At 43.6% G+C, this 20,408-nt stretch overlaps 2 protein-coding genes across 5 annotated transcripts in view; one reads left to right on the forward strand and one right to left on the reverse strand.

Moving 5' to 3' along the window:
- Positions 1-12,141, forward strand: part of LOC119375497 (uncharacterized) — a 14,525-nt gene extending 2,384 nt beyond the window's left edge. Inside the window, exons 2-3 of one of the 3 annotated variants that reach the window (XM_049410755.1) lie at positions 6,316-6,581; positions 11,747-12,141. In XM_049410755.1, the coding sequence (XP_049266712.1) occupies positions 6,444-6,581; positions 11,747-12,061 (453 nt within the window). In that variant the 5' untranslated portion in view covers positions 6,316-6,443 and the 3' untranslated portion in view covers positions 12,062-12,141. Of the gene's footprint in view, positions 1-6,315; positions 6,582-8,366; positions 8,905-9,830; positions 10,115-11,746 lie in introns of those variants that run through there. The other 2 variants (XM_049410756.1, XM_037645683.2) reach the window with 2 other exon arrangements.
- LOC119375495 (GDP-D-glucose phosphorylase 1) overlaps positions 1-18,824 on the reverse strand; it is a 20,087-nt gene extending 1,263 nt beyond the window's left edge. Inside the window, exons 1-9 of one of the 2 annotated variants that reach the window (XM_037645680.2) lie at positions 18,552-18,824; positions 16,488-16,583; positions 7,909-8,153; positions 4,973-5,080; positions 4,299-4,349; positions 4,125-4,211; positions 3,485-3,543; positions 2,808-2,910; positions 827-927 (exon numbers count right to left, since the gene is read on the reverse strand). In XM_037645680.2, coding sequence (XP_037501608.1) covers positions 827-927; positions 2,808-2,910; positions 3,485-3,543; positions 4,125-4,211; positions 4,299-4,349; positions 4,973-5,080; positions 7,909-8,106 — 707 coding nt within the window. In that variant the 5' untranslated portion in view covers positions 8,107-8,153; positions 16,488-16,583; positions 18,552-18,824. Of the gene's footprint in view, positions 1-826; positions 928-2,807; positions 2,911-3,484; positions 3,544-4,124; positions 4,212-4,298; positions 4,350-4,972; positions 5,081-7,908; positions 8,162-16,487; positions 16,584-18,551 lie in introns of both variants that reach the window. The other variant, XM_037645679.2, reaches the window with a different exon arrangement.
- Between the last annotated feature and the right edge of the window lie 1,584 nt (positions 18,825-20,408).

The raw sequence follows: 20,408 nt of genomic DNA on the forward strand, positions 1-20,408 counted from the left end.
CGATACTGTCAGTCATTATGAATTACGAAGTGGGTTAGAACATTATGTACAAGCTTAATATGCAAGCAATGTAGATGCTGTATTACTACGATGTTGCAATGAAGTGTGGACATCAGTAGATAAACTCAGATGTTCACTTTTCCTTTCCATGTTTGGCAATGTGCGTGACACTACTGCAATTAATTAGCAACATGATCAAGTGACAGATGCTAATTGCGTAACTGGTTTGATGTAGTTGAACATACTATATACTTGTTAGTACTATGCAGTATTCTAGTGTGAAGTAGCATGCAGGTCAATCTATTGAATTATTTCAATGTTGCATACTATAATTCAAAAAAATACTGTTCAAGTCAAAAATACTGTATTCTTATCCATAGGCTTGAAGATGCCAGTACATTAACAGAAAAGCACTAATGAGCAAACATTATTCAATATAGGGTTATTGTGTGCTTCCTCTTTACATTGAGATGCTACAGTTGCTAAGAAGTGAAAAACCATGAATGGCAATCCATTACAATCTTGATAGCATAACACAAAGTCACAGCATTAATGCATTTTTTTTTTCGCTTGTAATCCACACCCCCAGCTTCAAACTGCGGTAATAATAATAATAATAATAATAATAATATTTAAAAATCGTTGCGTACTCCCATGAAGACTCCTTCCTAGCATTATCATGAGGCAGTGCCGTGCACATCGAAATTCCTGCATTGTCGCTAAAAGATAATCCACTAAACAATGGATGAATGAATGCTCGTGGTCAGTAGGGTGTAATATTTAGTACGCTTGTACAAATACAGCATGGGCTATTCGTTTCACTCACCGAACAACATCTTCCTTGTTGCCGTTGGTTACTTGAAATGCAAATCCTTTGGCCGGATAGTCCACAATCTCGTAGCATTCGCTCCATAGGTGGTTGACCCTCTGCGTGGATAGGATTGCATCTCAGTGCATGAGTGCGGGTGCTAATACGGTCAAATGTGAATATGATGATGTAACTACCATAAAATCACGAGCAAGTGCCCCCTTCCCCTTTTCAGGAGACTAAAAATATGCTCCAATGACCAAGCAAGCGCCCCCCTCCCGCCTTTTTTTTTTTTTTTTAACCTGTTCTCCGCTACAGAATCCTGCAGCAGCGGTTCCTAGGAAGCCAAGTTCTGAGAGCCTTTAGATATGTGCACAATTTCTTAGTATCTTTACAGTGGGGTGCCTCGGAGTTGCATTCCGAGTTGTGACAAATTGTCGAAACATTTGAAGAACGTCTTTCCCCCCTTGCCATAACACATGAAATTTCACAAGAGGATTCCCTCCGATTCAGTGAAAACAGTAAATGCATGCGAAGTATTTCATTAGAAGCACAGTTCTGCATTCTTCTTAGAGGCTCTTCCACCACCATCTTTAATTTTGGTCCACAACCAAGCAAGGGCCACCTCTCCAAATCTTGTCTGATTATCTTTCACCACAGGGGGGGTAGTGGGGTTGTTCGGGATTTTATGATACTACTACAATTTGGCTGGCCATACTTTACTGAAGCAAAAGCCTTAAACAGCTCGTGAAAAGATTCTCTTAGCAAACAGTCGACATGTGGTACAAAAAGTAATGACCATCTGCGCACTTCGTGGATCGAAGCATGCTAGCTGTGCGTTCGCTTTGCGTTTGCGGCATTTGCATGATATAAAATGCACAGTAAGATAGCCACACTGTATGGCTTTCACCTTCAAGTCATCTTAGGTGAATGCATAACACTGCAAGTTTTTTTAATGATAAGTCTTTTGTTACAGCCATAGTGGAAATGCAAGACCCAAGACAACAGTGGTTGAAACGAAGTGAATAGCCGTTTGCTTGCACTGTAAAGAGTAAACTTTCTGAGTAAAAAGCGTTGAATACATGGAAAGAGCCACAAAGGAACATCACAGTTTTTTTGTTCATGTGCCAATGTTGGCGTGAACGTTGCTCATGTTTTAAAACACAACACCAAAAGTTTTTGTATAATAACTGGTATGTGCAGTTGCTTGATACAACCGCACCGTGTTACTAGAGGTGATGTAAGTGTTTGCGTCAAAATTACACAGAAACGACACAAATTCAAGATTGTGGAAACAAAAGTACATGCATTATATAGCCATAAATTGTTGCGTTTCAATCCATGAGCACTGTACACTTACATCAATGATGGTATTCTTGTGTTGTTATAAAACTACAGTGAAACCTCTTTATAACAAAGTAGCATCTGCCACGAAAATGACTTCGTTATATCCGAAAATTCGTTATAAACGTATATTAATAAAGTTGTATCAACTACAAGACCATTCTTCATTTACTTCGTTATAACCGTTAATTCGTTATGTCGAGGTTTGAGTGTACATATAAATATTGCTATAATCATAATAATTAAGAGCAACAAAGGCACATAGCAATTTTTTTCTTGTAAGCATGCCAATGTTAACATGTATACTTTTACAGTATCGTCGTGTCAATATAACATTATATATAAATATTATCACTTTAATGACAGCAAACAACGTCCTCATCACAATACTTTCTTTATACAATTGTCAATACTTTAATGGCTGTATTATCATGTTGTTATCTTCTAGATAAATACTGTAGTGCCCAAACACCTCCACCACTTGCTAAGAGGTTCATCAGCAGGGGATGTCTGAGAAAGGGCAGTGGTCAGTAGCGTTTGGCCAAGCGCAGCAACCACAAGCTCACGCAGATGGCGATGTCGCTGAGATCAATCTATATTGTTATAATCTTCGTAACAATATTGGACTGTACTTGTATATGACAAAGAAACTTACAGCTGTTTCGATGTAAAGCCTGTGCTCCAGGTAGTAGAGGTGAAAATGGTGGTGATTCACCGAGGCATGGCCACCAAGGCTGTTGAAGCCGAGACGGAAATTTCTGAAAAACAAGCAGAGTTCCACAAGTCATGAGCAATTCCTTTCTTTTTTAATGAGTTTCTTACTGCCAACCTATTTATTGCAAATGTAGCTTGCACATATGTTGCAATAGCTCAGAATAAACTACAGAATTGATTTAACTGAAATGTACATTCGTTTCTGTATAAAGCACATCAAGGCAAACTGTGTTATTCAATCTGCAGGCAAGTTAATGTTGACGTTGATGTCAATAGTTAACTAATGTTGGCAGGTGCAAATGTCAAATGACATCATGGGTGTCATGCACTCCAATTCCGATACGTGAATGCGTTCTTCAAAAAGCTCTGTCCCTTCTCACGCAACTGTTGTTGCAAAGTACCTGTTACTTTCCTATCATTCTCTTATCCCGTTAACAAACACATCTGATTACTTTTTGTACACATTCACTTGTGTAATAATTAGCCGCAACTCTCTTAAGCGTATTCTGTTTCACTTTAGTGTATCGAAAATGAATCCGTTGTCTTTGGGTGAACTGAAAAAGACTCAAGTATATTTTTACTATGTCTGACCTAGTCTTTATAGCAGTGGTCACTTACGGGCTGCCACTTAGTAGCACTGTTTCAATTGCCAGACGCACAGACTCTGGTGTCAGTACCTGTTGAGAAAAAAAGGCAAGTTTAAAAGGGCATATTATTCAAACATTGATTGAAGAAAATATATATATGGGAGAATAAAAAGTACAAATGCATTCAAAATACACATGCAGAGCACTGTCACAAAAACAGAAAAGCTTTCTCAGTGTGTATGTTGAAATATAGAAATTTCACATCTTTCAAATGGTCCAAGGACCATACATGTTTCTAAATAGAAGCCGAAATTTGCATTGCTGTGAAATGTCTCTAGGTGTAGACTACATGTGTCTTAACTTTTTAAAACTTTAGAGGCATGCTTGAAAAAATAATGAGGCGGCCCAACTGCATTTGGATCGTTTTACCGTAATTATTTGCACAATGCAATTGACTGTGTGCCGATCATACACATAAAGAATGTTCATTTCTAGCCAAAATTCATCAATGTAGACTATGCAAAAATTAACTATATGTTTAGCCCAAGTTCACCGCAGTCAACGCTGAAGTGTGTGCGGACTACAGTCAGGAAGATAAGGTACATGTGAAATGGGATGGCATAAACGACAGTATTTGAATATCGATCCCATTCACCAGCACTCTCACATACCTGTGGTAGACAGCTGTACAGGCTGGGAACTAGCAGCGAGTTGCAGTACTCCACCGGGCTGACGTTAATCACAACCCAATGTTCCATCTGTAAGACAAGACCTATCGATGACAAGAAACGATGCAGACGCTTGCAAACTAGTACCTAATTGAAAGTGCCGATTCCAGTGCTTACTTCTTTCTCGCTGCCTTCCGCTTTGTTGGCATTCTTCAGAGAAAAGAGCATCTGACAGAAGAAAACGAAAAAAAATTTTTTTTTACATATTTACACCTGCAGGTCAACTTTGATGTCACTTCTCCTAGGCTCACTGAGAGTCTGATAAAGGTGTCCCATGGTGCAACTCCAATTGTGCTTGAATTCGATTGGGACTGGCTTATGCATGTGAGATGTGGAAGGAAGTTGGAAGCAAATTCAACACTGATCAAGGCTTGATCAAAAGCATTCGTTTGACGCCAGTGCGTAAATTCCAGTGAATAGAAGGATATGACAGTTTTTTAGTACAGAGAACTATTGCAGGGCTGAATTAACATGATTCTGAGGAGTGAATCTGACCATCCAGCGTCCAGCCCATGATTCAAGTGTGAATCGTTCGTCCTGTGAATGTGACAGCGTGAGCGAGCACTACTATGTGAGCCTTCGACTAAGCCTGTCTCAGTCTGATTTTAGTGAATCCAAGTGAATCTACAGTAGAAGTGTGCTCAGCTGGGTTTACTTCATGATGTGCTTGAGCACATGTAATCCTGTCTTGCCCTGAAGACATGTTTTCTGAGCAAGTCTGAATATGTTTCACTTAGTATTTTGCCCAACTTACACATATCTGTCATGAGGTGAGACGTGAGGCAACTTACCTCACCGTCCTTGAGCTTAGTGAAGTTGAAGATGCTGCCGTCGAAAGGCATGCAGATGGAAGTGACGTGTTGAGGCTTCCTCCTCTCATTGGCTCTCTTCGTGTTGAGCTGTTGGGGAAAGTTCAAGCAAGTGGTTTTCTTGTGGATCTGAAGCAATGAAATCTTGCACCATTCCTTCCTAGCCTGTTGTTTGTTAAAGGTGCGGTGCTCTCTGAGTGAAATGAGCCAATCTAGGGCTACGCAGCACAAGTACACCGAATGGCAAAAGTTTACGGGACGCAGGCTCCACAACAAATGCAAATTTCTGCTCTATTAGTGCATAATGCTTCTAATCTAGCTGGTAATCTATATGTTGCAATGCCAGTTACAGGCTAGAACATTTATTTGGAGGTTATGTTCCCAGACAAAGTAAGAATATAGCTTTCTTGAACATTTTGCGTCCCACAAACTTTTGCTGCTGGGTGTACTTTTGTTTCCACGATCTACAGTTCATGTCCATTTGGTGTAGCACTGGCTCGCATATTTAGATAAGAGCCATTTTCACCTTTGGTGGCTAGATTTGTAGCAACAAAACGTGGTTATCTCGAGCAATCGCACATACCAGTTATAACCCGAACTTTTGATGTTGCGTTTCAATCAGTGAGCACGGTACTTTCGATTAAGCTTACATTTCTTGACACAATTCCACAGTTGCTGCCGCCTCGGTATGAATTTCAACACTGCAACAATAGTATTGTCTGAAGATAGAAAAAAAAATGAGGCAGTCGGTATTGCAGCAACAATAGCTAGTTCAGCAAGTCAGTACGACGTCATTTAACTAAAGCAACGAGCACGAATGACAAGGGACGGTGACAAAGAGCAAGCAATGAGTCGCATCCGAGTTGTTGTTTTTTTTTTTTTTCGATAGGACAGTGGTTCGATGACACAAGCTAACATGTGTGCGTGCCGTGAGCTAGAAAAAAAAAAGAAGCTAAGCACGGCAAAACAACACCAAATCAATGAAATATGGAAGTGTGGTGTATGAGGCACAAACCAGATCGTCAGCACTCGGGATACGTAACAGTTCATTTTTTTGTAAAGTGAAGTCAAAGGCTTACTAAGGGAAATTTCTTCATTCTCTTTATTGAAGTAAAGTATTATGCATCCACGCATGCTGCTGTCCCTTGTCATTCGCACCGTTTTTTTTCTTCAAGGGATAGTCTGTATTGGTTTACGGTTATTTAAAAGAACACTGCACACTGATGACAAAGATAATGAAGTTGTATATACAATACAAGAGTTGGCCTGTGTTGCATTTACGTCTTCCTTCGTCTTGGTTTTAGAGTGCCATTTTTTCTTTTTAGTGACGAATGACACCATCTGCAGGCCGCCGTTCATTTGACTTGACGCAGACTTCATGCAGAACTAGCAGAAGAGGCAACGATTGACTGATTGATAAGAACATTTATTGAAACCAAATAAACAAGGAAGTATGTTGGCCCGGACAACTGAAAGCCTCTCGACCTCAACAACATCTGCGGCTCAGGCCACTACTGCAACTTTGACGAATGAGTTGGAGCTGCACGTTGTCACTCGTCATCACAGCGTCACAGCCTCCCACTGCTCCGTGGTATGTACATTACTTCACCAAATCTGGAGTTTCGGACACGCCCACAAATTATTGGTCAGCGGTGGCGGTGTGATGCAGTGTTTACATGCACTGGTGTAGCGGGTGGGGCAGATATGGGCATATAGGGTAGGGTAATAATAATTGTTGGGGTTTTACGTCCCAAAACCACCATGTGATTACGAGAGGCGCCGTAGTGGAGGGCTCCGGAAATTTTGACCACCTGGGGTTCTTTAATATGCATTTAAATCTAAGCACGCGGGCCTCTAGCATATTGCCTACATGGAAATACGGCTGCGACGGCCGGGATTTGATCCCGCGACTTTTGGGTATAGGGTAAGGTGAGCATCGGTACTGATCTGCAGCTAGGTGGCGCCGGTTGTGTGCTTGGGCATTGGACAGCACCTTGCGTCCTGCCAGGTAACTGTGTTGAGGTCAGTTGGTAAGCTAGTGTCACTTCATGGCAGTTGAGGGCTACCTTGACAAGCCCCCTGCCTGATAGGCTTGGGTAGTGTTGCCAAGAAGCAAGGAATGAGCCCATACATGATTGACAGGGTGGAACATTTGGTTGTGCATTATGATGCACTACGCAGGTGCAGGTATTTGAGTGCACTAGTAATTTTGGATGACGTGTTTGGAGTTGCTGATTATGTTAGTAATGGCAGAGAGCACTAGCGTTCTGTGTCAGCCATTTCTGCGTTTGTTGTGCATCGTGTGCAGTTTGGGTCACACATTTTTTAGCACCTCGAATTGCCTAAAGTACTTGTGTTCAATGGATCTTGCTGGCACTTGTACACTTGTGAAGTTGTGATGAACTAAAGTCGATGGTGACTTCACCTACAAATGAGCGCATACATCAGATACCATTGATGTATCCGATAGCCTAAAGGCATTAGAATTTCCAATTTCGGGTGTAATTATAGGTCTAACCGGTAAGCTAAAGAAGAGGAATACCATTTTATTCATATGTTTCTTTTGATAACTGATTTCATTCGGGCACATCCTCGGAAAATGCAACTTACAACAATCTGGATATGTTTCACGAAAAATGTAACTAAATCGCTCGCTCACCATATGAATATAATGCACTATTTTGTACGCTACTAACGACAGTATATCAATGTCACGCTGTTACTTTCGATCGCAATCGGCCGTGATCCGGATCGAATTTCTTGATCACGATTGGCTCCTTTCTAAGCAAGCTGCAGAAGGGAAGCCAATCACATTCGAGAAATTCGATCCCGATCGGGTTTAATCGCGATTCAGCAGTGCGCCGCGTGACACCCCCGGTACTGTATACAAGCTGCCTCATTTAACAGCTATCATTTACCTGCGCCACGAAGCCGTATTTTCCGGGCAGTATCCGCGTGTCCAGTTTGTCCAGCTTGTACCAGAACTGACCGCTGGTCATGGCGTCGTTCCATTTCGACTGCAACAGCTGATCGAAACGGGTCGGCTTTCCTTCGCTTGGTGCCACGTCGTGCACGAAATCGGCGTCCCCGTAGACGAACTGGTTCAGCAACTTCATGGCGACGATGCGATTCCCCAGTCGCCGGGCTGTGTGTTGTGTGGCCGCTGCTTTTCTAAATGAATGAAACGGGAATGAATGGGAGATCACGTGACACACGCCGCAACCAACGCACTAGAGACGCTACCACGCTACTAATTTAAAACGGCACGAATTCGCGCGTCGGCTAATGCCTCTCAAGACGTGATTTGAGAAAGGAGACCCTTCAAGGTGAGACCTTTTCGCCAGCTGTTTTCTTGAGCGACGCCGCTGCAACATCTGTTCCGGGTATTTAGCAGCTACGGCAGGCGTGGCAAACACGGCTTGTTTTTGTGAAATCGCGTTCGAGACAAGAAAGCTTGCCAGTTTTTAAGCGCGCGCCACGTTAGCGTTCGAAGAGGCCCGACTGGACAAACCCAAGGGGGGTACCACCCGGCGCCGTTTTTTGTGACACCGGCGCGCTGTCCCGGCGTGTGATATTCATCGATTTGTATGCTCCCCCTCCGGGCTCTTCCGGCGGGCTTTCCGGTGTTTTAGCTAGCTGCGAGAGAGTGCCGCGTCTTAGTTCTCAACTACCCGGCTGCCTAATAACCGGGGGACGTCCATTTGACATCGTTTTATGAGGTCAATCAGGCTACAGTCGTCGCCGGCTCTTGGGATTTAGAACGGCGCCGGCCGAGACGACCTTCGCGCAGCTAGACTCAACACAACAGCGGCGAGCGCACTGCGTACGAAAAACTCTGACCACAGCTGTTACCAGCCGACGAGTTTATCTCAAAGATGTGGCGAAACATATTTGGAAGGTCGACGACCATCTACGTGAGTATGATACGATATACAACGACCTACTGCATGCAAAACCGGTACCCGAAGGATAAGTGCGTAATAACACGTGTTTTGGCTACTCCGCAGAGCGTGGTGCCCTGAATAATAAAAAAAGACAAAAATTAAGCGCGCGTATATGCTGCGGTTACAGAGTTGACGTAGAATTGTTGCCCTATATCACGAGTTCTGCGGCGTTGATATGGAAAGTGTGTTCTCTAGTCTAGCGCCACTCGTCTAGCGTGCGAAACATTCGGCTGTTCGCGAAAATCTTTCGCTACTTTAAACTATTCGCCTGGCGTATGACTACAACTTCTTCGGGAAGCGATATTCTAGCTTAGAATAACAGAGCTGAGCTAGTTAGGTTTATTATGTTAAGAGAACAGGGCGTGCAAACACGGACACGAGAGAGAAGTCAACTGTGTCCGCGTTTGCATGCCCTGTCTTTTCAACATTTCTAGTCTAGCGTGCGTGTGAAACACGCAGCTGCTTGCGACAGTTTCTGTTCGCTGCTTCAAGCTATTCGCCCGATGTATGAAAAAACATGCCCTTTTACACGCCCGTGCCCTTCGCGACGAATAACTTCGTTCGAACTCTTTCAGAAAGGGCGACATCGTTTTGTTTCCCTGTCAGAGCTGTCAGCACATTGAACAAGATACATGATCGTCAATTACTCTTCGTTTTCACATATCGCCGAGCGCAGGCACAAAATAAGTGTACGAACAGAGACAAAACTCGCCTGTATCCGTAGACCCCAAAACACCGGGTTCCCGTATCAGATGACTGCTAGAGCTTGAACTGCTTAAACAATGAACAGCTGCGCGTTTGTGCACTTCCCGCTGCAGTATGCTGGCCCGTGTAAGCGAGAACACTTGTTTGTTTGTTTTTTCACAGTATGTGCGTAGCACATCATGCGACGTGCGTGCGTGGAGCTCTAGCAGCCAGAGTGGTTTCCTGATACTTGCGCGATGAGCCAACACGTAGTTGTACTACGTCCGTTCCGCTTCCTTGGCCGATAAACGCGGAGAAAAAAGATAAAAAAGCCAAAGACGTCCCTGAGATACGAGCGAGAAGGGAGTTCTAGACGACGCATTTTGGAGACATGGACGAAACTAGCAAGTGTTGCGAGAAAAAGAACGGTAGACGCGATGGTGGTGGTGGTCGTAGCGGTGCTCAAGCGGCCGCGACTAGCACGACCTACGGCTCGGTAAGTTTGCGCAGGTACGATACGATACCCGTAAAACTTTGCGACGAACTTTTGGGGCCGATGCGGTACGCCCCATTTGTAAAGTCGCGTGCGCGGCGCCCTGAACTTCGACACGTTCTCGACACGAACTCGGCACTTGCGGTTTCTTTGCATTACCATGTATGTGTGAAGTGAGGATAGCTGTTATAGCTTCAGCCTCGGGATGTTTGTATGCAGCGATCTACCTGATGATCTAGTCGCAGTAGAAGGTAAACAAAAGCAAGAGGGGGTAAACAGCTTGTATTTCAGAAAGTGGCACCTCTGCTTTGTTATCAAAGTTACTGAGAAAGCGACAGTGTGACATTTTAATGCATCTCGTGGCTAACCTTTCTCGCCCTCTCGCCACCTGTACTCGGCAAAAATAGAAACTGAGAATTTTCAGCTTGGTAGCAGGCATACGCGAAGCCATAACAAACAGAACTCGTTATTGTACACCTGAATTACCGCTGTGCGTCAGGATAAGCTCTTTCAGCTCTCTTATCACAGGCATCCGCGACCAATCTGAACAGTCAGAGACACGATATGCACTTCGTCATTTTGTTCTCACTGCTCACAAATCTCTACTCTTGTAATTCACTGAAGTTCACTTGCCCCAATATATATAATAGAAAGTCGTGGGTTCAGTTCCCACCTGCTGTAATGGAGCAAAATGCAAAAATACGCTTCGTGTAGTCTGAGTTAGGTGTAGATTAGAGCCTGACCAGGTGGACTTTTAAACAAGATAGCCTAAACGTTTGCCAGCTCAGAAATAGCTTTCGGCAAATGCACAGCCTTTGAGATCAGCCTTCACTAAGGCATGTATTTGCACACTGTTAATTTATAGCCTTCCACGTGGCATTCAGTATGGTCTTAAAAGGGCTCCTGAACCAGTTTTCGAAGCAATCATTGAATGGCCTCAATATCGGAGCTTATTGCCTCACAAATGGAATGCCGCAAAAATTTTTCGAATCGGTCAAGAACGAGCGGAGTTCCGGGGTTTGTTGTGCATTTTATGCGCTTTCTCTCTTCTCTTGTCCTGACGAGGGCGCTGGAAGCTACGCAGGGAAAGATGGCATGGGGGAAAGAAGTTGTGTTGGCGCACGTCATGACCTCGAGCGCGCGAGATGAAACGGGATTGCTCTTTCCCATTGTAATTCCTAAGCACGCGTGTGTGGATCCTTTGTAATGTTAGCAGACTATAGAGTGCAGTGCTGGTGTCTGCTGGCACCCAGTGGCAGGAAGTGCATCTGATCCAAACGCCACTCTTCATTTATGTCAGCTGGTAGCTAGTAGCATGCTATCTGCTGCTTGACGTAAAAAAGCAGGTGCCGGCAGCTCATAAGAGTCCTCGTTTCATAAGAGGCATGGGCCTCTGAATGAAACAAGGGCACTCAAGAAAATGGTAACTTCGCACTCAGCTTCTAAACTCTCAATGCCGCGTACAACTGCAAGATTTGGGTGAGATATTCATAGCACTGTCTGCTTTCCGCAGGATGTGTTTTTTCACCATGCCCGAGGGGTGGTTTGTGACCCCTTTAACGTTGCTTTGGGATGCTAAACTCGATCATTCCGTTTGGCTTTCCACTGAATGTGACGCTAACTTGCCCTATGCAGATGGAAGTGGCGGACAACCCGGTGCTGGGTCCGTCGGAGCAAGCCCCGGACATGCGGGCAGGCGGCGACAGCAAGGATATCGAACTGCACACGAGCCTCACACGTGAAGACAGCATTGTGTGGGACCCGAAGCCGTGCAACTGCGTTGCCGACGGACCAAAGTGTCGCGAGTGCATGGCGTCGGGGAAGAGCACCGTAAAGGTGCAGATGGAGTCGTGGTCCGTTGAGAAGACTGTGATATTCGGCATAATCCTCGGCGCTTTCTTCATCTGGGCTGTAGTGTTCGGAATCTGCCTCAACGTGTTCAAGCTCTAAAAGTGTTCAGTGCAGGGTCTGTGTGTCGCGTTAGTTCTTTTTTTTTACTCTTGAAAAGCCTTGCCGTGCAAGCAGTTTACAGTTAAAGGGGTCATGAAGCACCCCTTGGGCTGATTGAAAAAACACATCCTGCGGAAAGCTGACACGGCTATGAACTGCTCTGCCAAATATTACAGTCGTGCGCGCCGCGTAATGGCCTCAAGCGGAGCGCGAAGTTGCCGTTTCCCCAGGCACCCTCTTTTCAAACAGAGGCCGGTTCTCACTCTCGTCGGTGGGCGGGGCGTCTGTCCGCTGTACGTCGCAAGAGACATAGCATGCTTATTGGCCGATAGCCGACGTAAATCGAGAGCGGCGTTCGGATCAGATGCGCTTCTTGCCGCGGGGTGCCGCCACTTGCCGGCGCCGCACTCCTCAGTACACGGTAGCCGCACTCGCGCAAGCGAATCACAGCGGGAGAGCGATCGCGTTTCATGACGCGCGCTGGCGTAACTTCTTTCCCCCATGCCATCCCTCCCTGTCTAGCTTCCAGTGCGCTCGTCGGCACGAGAAAAGAGAGAAAGCGCTGGGAGCGTGCGCCAAACCCCCGTAACTCCGCTGATTCTTGACGGATTCGAGAAAATTTTTGCGGCAATCGATTCGGGAGGCAGTACACTCCGATACTGAGGCCATTAGATCATTACTTGGAAAAGTGGTTCATGACCCCTTTAAGATGAAATAGTGACAGAACTACAATGCTGCCTATCTCGCAGTGTTTACGCGAATTTTTTTCGGTTAGTCGTGCAGCCAACTGGGTTAAGGTGGCTGCGGGCGCGAGTTTTATACCAAAGGCGTTTACATGGTTTCACTGCCATTGTTACGTGCAGTGTGCTGCGCAGGGTAACCAATGGATAGGGTAATGCGGGTTGTGTTCTACTTTGTTTCAGTAGTTGTCTGATTTCGCGTAGTACGCGTTCGTGTTTAAATTCGGTATGTGCACTCGCAAGTGCAAGAAGTTTTTGAGGCAATGCGTGCACAAAGAGTTAAGAACTTTTAGTACCTGCATATCCAGAACATTTAGCTCTCAAGCTGGTGAATGTGCTGCTGGGGGAATATGCGGTCTATTCACAGTTACTGTGTTCCAGAAATTTCCTTGCTTACACTTGTATGCACAATACATCTATCTGTTGGTGACACACAGTCATCGATTATGGCTTCGGTGCCGCAGAAGAGCCCAAAGTAACTTTGGTGTACTAGAATATGTACGTTTTAGTCGGTTATAACTTTTCGACAAAGGCGGTGAAATGTCCCACTTATATCAACTTCATTTTTGTTGAGTGTTGCCTTTCATGGTTCAACCATACTGTACATAGTCTGTACATTGTCTGTACACTCTATGGCGTCTCATGTCATGCAGCTTTTGCTACAGAACTGTCGATTCTGGCAGCAAAGTTGCAAATGAAGGCAGCTTATCCTCATCTCAATATATATATATGTTGTTTTATGTTTGCTGGAATGCTGTTATTTTGCGTGACGCTGTTTGATGGGAAGAAAATGTAGTACTAGGGTCTAGCATATGGCCAAACACTTGATGGGAGCATATTCAGATATGATATTTCCACAATGTAATAATGAAGCTTGCGTGATTTGGTTGAATGCAGCGATTAAAAACTTCGCCGCACGTGCTCTAATGTACAGCTCTGGCTTGGTACCGAAGTGCACGCACGCCAGCTAATATTCACACTTTGCGTTGTTCCATTAGCACCACATCACAGACTCAATTATTGCTGCTGCAGAAATGACGACTAACTATGTCACGACCAATTACGCGACTTTGTTGTGTAACGTTACTACCTGATGCAATGAACAAGGAGCACGGTACTTTTTCCATCTGTGATCATTTACAGTCCTGCCATCTTCAGTATAAAACAAAAAGATGTTATTTTCAAAGTATGCTTCACGCCTCTAGGAAATGAGAGACCTTGAACATGAGTTAATCATTGTTTTTTTACAGTCTTAAAGTACCAATGCGTGACAGAAAAATTATCATAAGAATCATTACTCGAGGATAAACGTGCAGAAATGTGTTAAAGTAATAAACTTGATCTGTGACAACTGAATGAGTGCAAACAGGGCCAAAAGTTGGACACACATAACATAAACTTTGTCCCTGTTATTCGCACTCCTTCAATCTTCATGAACCTGTACCAACTAGCCCGGTTGCTGTCTGTGCTACAGTAAATTTTGATCTGCTTTATAACGTGATCTGTCAGTGAATTATAGGATAAGTCACGCGTTTGTTTGGCAATCACTTAGACATGCAATCACATGCATGACAGAAAAAATTATCATACGAGTCATTACTTGAGGATAAGTGTCCAGAAATGTGTTAAAGTAATAAATTTGATCGATGACATTTGAATGAGCGCTAACAGGGCCAAATGCTGGACAGACATAACATAATCTTTGTCCCCGTTATTCGCGTTCCTTCAATCTTCATGAACCTGTACCAACTAGCCCAGTTGTCGTCTATGCTGCAGTAAATTTGATCTGCTTTATAACGTGATCTGTCAGCGAATTATAGGATAAGTCATGCGTTTGTGTGGCAATCACTGATCAATGTGGGTGAAGTGTTCCTTTTTTTGTTTTTATGTATAGACAATTTTTCTCTAATGACTATTAAAAATGCAACCATGAAAAATGGCTGGACTTCTGCTAGAAATACAGCACAAAGTTCTTAGTAAAATCCCACTTTTTCTTACGCCTGGAGGTTTTGTATCACTGGTGGCTATTGTGCCTGAATCCGTTCAACACCAACAAAAGCGAGCCAACAACACAGCAACGTCGCGACACTCACAGCTCATGCATGCTATCTCTGCTACCATCTTGCCACTTATTGTTATCTCTCGCGTGCATATTCTTCAAAGCAATGTGTGGTGTGATAGCACGTGGTGTGCTGTCCATTGTGATAAGGCACGCTGCACTGAAGAAATTTGCTATCGGCCCACTTTGAGTTGACCTTTGACGAGAGATGAAAGCCAGCCGCGTTGCGATTATCGCCACTTGGATTATTTCTGGAACATTATGGCACAATTTCTGTTGAACATAGCTAACGACGGATTACTTTGTATTGTGATGAAACAATTTGCATAAGCGAACTGTTTATTTCATGACAATTATTCGCGTAAACGTGACTAATGCAACTGAGATCGGGTGAGTACATAACAAGCAAAAATATTGCAGAGTGAATACGAGCGCAAATCTGCTTATCCTTCTGATGTTCGTGGATACTTATTCAACATTCACTCATCACATTTCTACATAATGCATTGAGCAGTCCTGAAGTGTTTAGCTTAAGCAACCCGCAACTATGAAACCAGCACTGCGATACAATCCTGTGAATGGAAACATTACTACAGTCGGCTACAATGTAAAAAAAAAAAAGTGATCTCTGCCCACAGCCATCACTGCCCCTCACACAAAGAATTTGCATAAATGCTCCATCCAACAGCGCTTGCTCATTTCCGTGACATCAGGCGCTTCTCGAGCATTTCAGATTGTTGACTTTCCCATACTGACACATTTCCATTGCTAGTTTTAGGTCTGAAACTTGAATGTCTTGGTAAATTGTGTCAGTGATTCTGACATTGCTATTCAGCCAAACGTAATGTTTCGGTCATTAACGACAAACTTTTAAATCTTAATTTGTTTGGTGTTCACATTAGCTGAGAAAAAGAGTTTACAAAGGTTCGAACGGAAACAAGCCAGCGCGACTGTCATCCACAGCTGAAGGGCAGGTGCTCCACAGTTTTTTGGGCAGAGCTTACATTTCTTCATCATGTTATGACAGACTGTAACAGCATCCTGTGTTTGTGCCATGCAACAATGCATTTGATTTGTGACGTCCCCCCCCCCCACCCCCGCCCAACCTCTTGCCATCTTCCAATCCAAAAACAACCGACCGGTCTTGATCACAGCCCACCCCATTGTGCATCCATAACGTGCACACACCTGTGTGCATTGTGTGACAACATTTCACAAAACCTTCTGAACTCTGACGCGAAAATTAATTTCTCCTCAAATGTAAAGTCTTAATCGTCAGAAACCCTTGTGGCGTTTAGTTACTAGAGTGTGAAGAATTCTTAAGTTTCATGAATCTCTTCCCAACATTATAGATTTCTGAAGAGCTGATCTACCATATTCAAATACTTATACGCTTAGAATTGCATACACACAAGAAGGCTACTCTGCATAAAGAATAGTACGAATCATTTTTCTTTATAGTCAAGGTAAGATGTACATTGCTTGGAAATATGGCATAAACACACGTGTCTATAACGGCTGTTTTGCAATAGTTGTCTAGAAAAAAGCACCAAATTTCATCTTAATGGTTTTATGTGACCCGCTTAGTTCTATGATAAACATAACACAGCAAGTACGACAAATTGACCTTGATTTAGTTGGTGCGGAGGGTGTTTATCTGTTCTTCACTTGGGCAGGAACGGTGGTAGTGAAGCAAATCTCGCACATCCGAGGTATCCGAGTCCTGTGGACAAAGAAATCCTTTTTAATCTTTCATGCATTCTTGGATGCCTTAGCTTTGATGTCTGTAACAATTAGAGGCGACAAAGTGACGCATGCAGTTCCTGAAGACGAGCAAATAATTTGTTACTTGCGGCAAATAACCTTTAATTAATTACATTAGCAAATAAACAAATAGTGTTGCTGTACACACCAGTACTTTAGGCACAGGTTAATGTACAGTACTCGCAGATCGAAACGCAAACATTTATGGCTAAGTAATGCACATACTTTTGTTTCCGGTATCTACAGTTTGTGACATATCGGTGTGATTTTCACTCGGAACATTTGCATCAGAGCCGAACATTACCTATAGCAGCAGGTTTGCAGAAGTGCAATGCGGTTATCGCGAGCAAACTGCTAAGAGCAGTCATTGTACTTTTAAAAAGTGATGTCTCATTTCAGTCCTTGAGTACTGTACTCTACGCTACATACAATCACAGTAAGACATAACTCGAATAATTACGTACAACTTTAACAAATACCACCTGCAAGGAACAAACCTTGAAGGCTTTAGCGGGAAGACACATTAGAGCTTTGAGCAGAGCAAAGCACAGTGAGCCAGTAAACAACGACTAAAATGTCAAGCACTTGCCAATGGAGGAGCCCAGACCAGAAATCTCCACAGCATTAGCTAGCAGCTTGAGGAGTGTTTCAGTTAAATATGAAAGCACCTGCACATGGCTCACAAGATATGTGCTGTCGACAACTGCACATATTTTGCCAGCTACGGCACCACGAAAAAACAGCATCCACGAGCTTTACAGGAAGTGAACAAATAACACAATTCAACAGCTCAGTATTAAACCCATACCTAAAGAGTGGCAGTCCACGTTTATTTCAGCTTTCATCATGGCTAGGTCTTGTATGACCTCTAAGGTTTCTCGGAGTAACCATGTGGAGGTTGTGAATATGTTTGCTCAGCATTTGTAACTTTTATTGAGCATTAACAGTAATGATAAAGAATTCGAATGCAAGCGTTCATCTTTTAACCTAATATCGTCATTACTGTCCAGTTAGCGTTTATACTCCCTGTCGTTTCGTAGGCAATGTCATCATCGTCGAAGCGAATCAAGAGGGACGCCAGCTTGTACAGGAAACTCCACATCTCTTCAGTGGTGGAAACCAAAAGCAACATTAACTAAACTATGTGATATCATCTTGTGTGAAAGACTGCAACATATCTTAATATGTAATGTGCATATTCAGTGTTTAATGCCAGTCTTGAATTCAAAATAAATAAATGCATAAACAATAGAGCGTCAGTAATACAGAAGCTCAGTGCTAACAGGATAAATTGTTTCGTCGTAAATAGCTATGAACTATAACGGTACCATGCAGCAAATAATATCAGAAGGTTTTTTTTTTTTTTAAAAAAAAGCCAGAAACGGGCATACAATTCTGTAATGCTTTCATAAGAATTTCTAATGCCTGTGTATCGATTACAATACATACAACGGCGAAGACATATCACCACTGTCTCACTGATGCCAGCGCGTAAGCGAAGTTCTAAATCTTGAATTTTAATTTAAGTGTTGCAATCTCAAGTATGTGACTCGATCATAAGGACTTAATGCAAATTCTTAATTTAGTGCGCATCCAGGCAAATATAAATTGCTCCCGGCAAACGAATGTGTTCGGATGGTACGAATTCTTGTATATTACGAACATATGTGACGTAACTGCGGGAAATCTGTACAACCTTACAGCAACTGCTGTTTCAGCAGTCTGACGGTGTGATCGCTGATATAGTGCGAACTTGATGCTCGCTGAAAACGTTCGTGTTTGGACCGCTCGAAGTCTCGTTGATGCGAACATTACGTGAAACTCCAATAGATTGAATCCACTGGATTTCCAGTGCGGCTTCACGACTTCCAGTCCGGCTTCGTTCTGATGTATAAAACAAGGCGAGGGTGGGGGGGGGGGGGCTTACCTCCGCAGAATGTGTAGGCGGCGAACTTGCCAAATCCTTTCAGGTGGCGACTGTGGTACCAGACGTAAGCTGACGCACCTAGGAGTCCACCAGTGCCAACGAGACGGCACGCTAAACAATCGCCGTCTTCAGAATCTGGCTGCTTTGTCACGTCCATCGCGAATCACGTGCCTCAAGAGGAGTCGTCATTAGAATCGTCAGTAAGCTGCGTCAGTTCCGCGTTCTTCAGAGAATTGCAAAATTCGCGAAACTCAACAAGTACCGACAGCTCTGCCTCCGTGCAGCTCCCGCGTTTGGTACGTCTCAATATTTTGCCAGCTGCTGCGACGTCTTTCATTGAGACGTCGATATACCGTTTCGTAAAGTCGGTTTTTATTTCGACGTAAAATAATTAGGGCAAGATCTTGGGAGTTGTGTTGGCCTTGTTATATTACGGCTATATTGTAGCCTACACTTAAAGCTAGCAAAAAAACTGCAATAAATAACAGGTGACATTTACATAGCAAATGCTAACGACAAGCAACAGCTCACAAACGGAATAACAGCGGATCTCGAAGGCCATGTATTTTGGTCTGTATTGTTGCAGGAACCGAAACTGCTTCATGACCGCGTATAGTTTAGGTCATAACCATAGAGTTTTTATGAGCTTAATCGACGTACCATAAAAATTTATGTTTAAATCTTTTTAACGCACTTTTTTTAAACTTAAAAAGAAAGACATGCTCCGAAAGACATTTCTTTTTTTTTTCGGTTCTTCGTGGCTCGGAGACCGTTTTCGCTTGTCTGGCTTATTAAAGAACAAGAAAAAAGAAAATTCTTTGTATACCTTCTCCACAGTCAATAAAGGTCTGTTCAATTCATCCAAAGTTAACTCCTGACACCAAATTTGGAAACTCAAGGTAATTTAGTTGTTTCGTGGACACTTCTGACCGATTATGACTAACGAACGTTGCCTTTAAAATATTTTAATTTGGTTTTAAAGTAAGCTTGAGTGCTCATCTAAGTTTTCAGCACCTCGCGACATCGCCACTAGTATGACGTAGACAGAGGCCCCTGGTGACATTCCACAAAAAACATTCGCGGGGTGCACATGAAACCACGACTGGCACCCAACGATTGCTATTGTTCCTTGCACCTCTCGCTTTGTTGTCTGGCTGCTCTCAAGGTGGTTTTGGCTGCTTACCCCAGGAATGCTTTTCTTTTTCCTGCGGGGGACACGCTCAAAGCACCCACATCGTTTCATTATTCGAGATATGTGTACCACAAACGCTAAATGGTGTAACGATGTATATAAATATATAGATGTTATATATAAATATAAAAGCGGCTAAACGCATCGCGCCACGGAGCGCGGAGTCGCAGGTTCGAATCCCCGGTCCCACTCGAACCGAAGATATTATTTATTTATTTGCATCTACCTCGAATTTTCGCTCACGGACAGCGCTGATTTTTCGTTCACAAACACGCCGCCGCTGACATCGGAATTTCTGCGAAACGAGCTTTTAACGCCATTGCGCTAAAAAACCAGCGGAAACACGAAAGTGTTCTAGAAGAGTATTCTAGTTTAATGTAACAAACGCATTTTTTTTCCTTCATGGACGAAAGGCTAGCGGTCCCGTCGGTTTCTTCTCCTAGTCTTTCGTATTTGGCACTGTTTTTACACGATTCTCTTTACAGCAGAGCTGTTATGGTCGAGGTTCGCCGTGTGTCGTAGATGGAAAATTATCATCATGAACCGGCACGCGCTCTCTTCGTCCTTTTCTTCATCGTCGTCCTCTTCTGCTTCGCTCCCAGAACACGTGCGCCAATTTGTCCGGCGTTGGATGCAATAACTCTGATAGGCGCGAGAACGAGTAC

The sequence above is a fragment of the Rhipicephalus sanguineus genome, chromosome 11 (genome assembly GCF_013339695.2).
Source record: "Rhipicephalus sanguineus isolate Rsan-2018 chromosome 11, BIME_Rsan_1.4, whole genome shotgun sequence".
In the NCBI taxonomy this organism is placed as follows: Eukaryota; Metazoa; Arthropoda; class Arachnida; order Ixodida; family Ixodidae; genus Rhipicephalus; species Rhipicephalus sanguineus.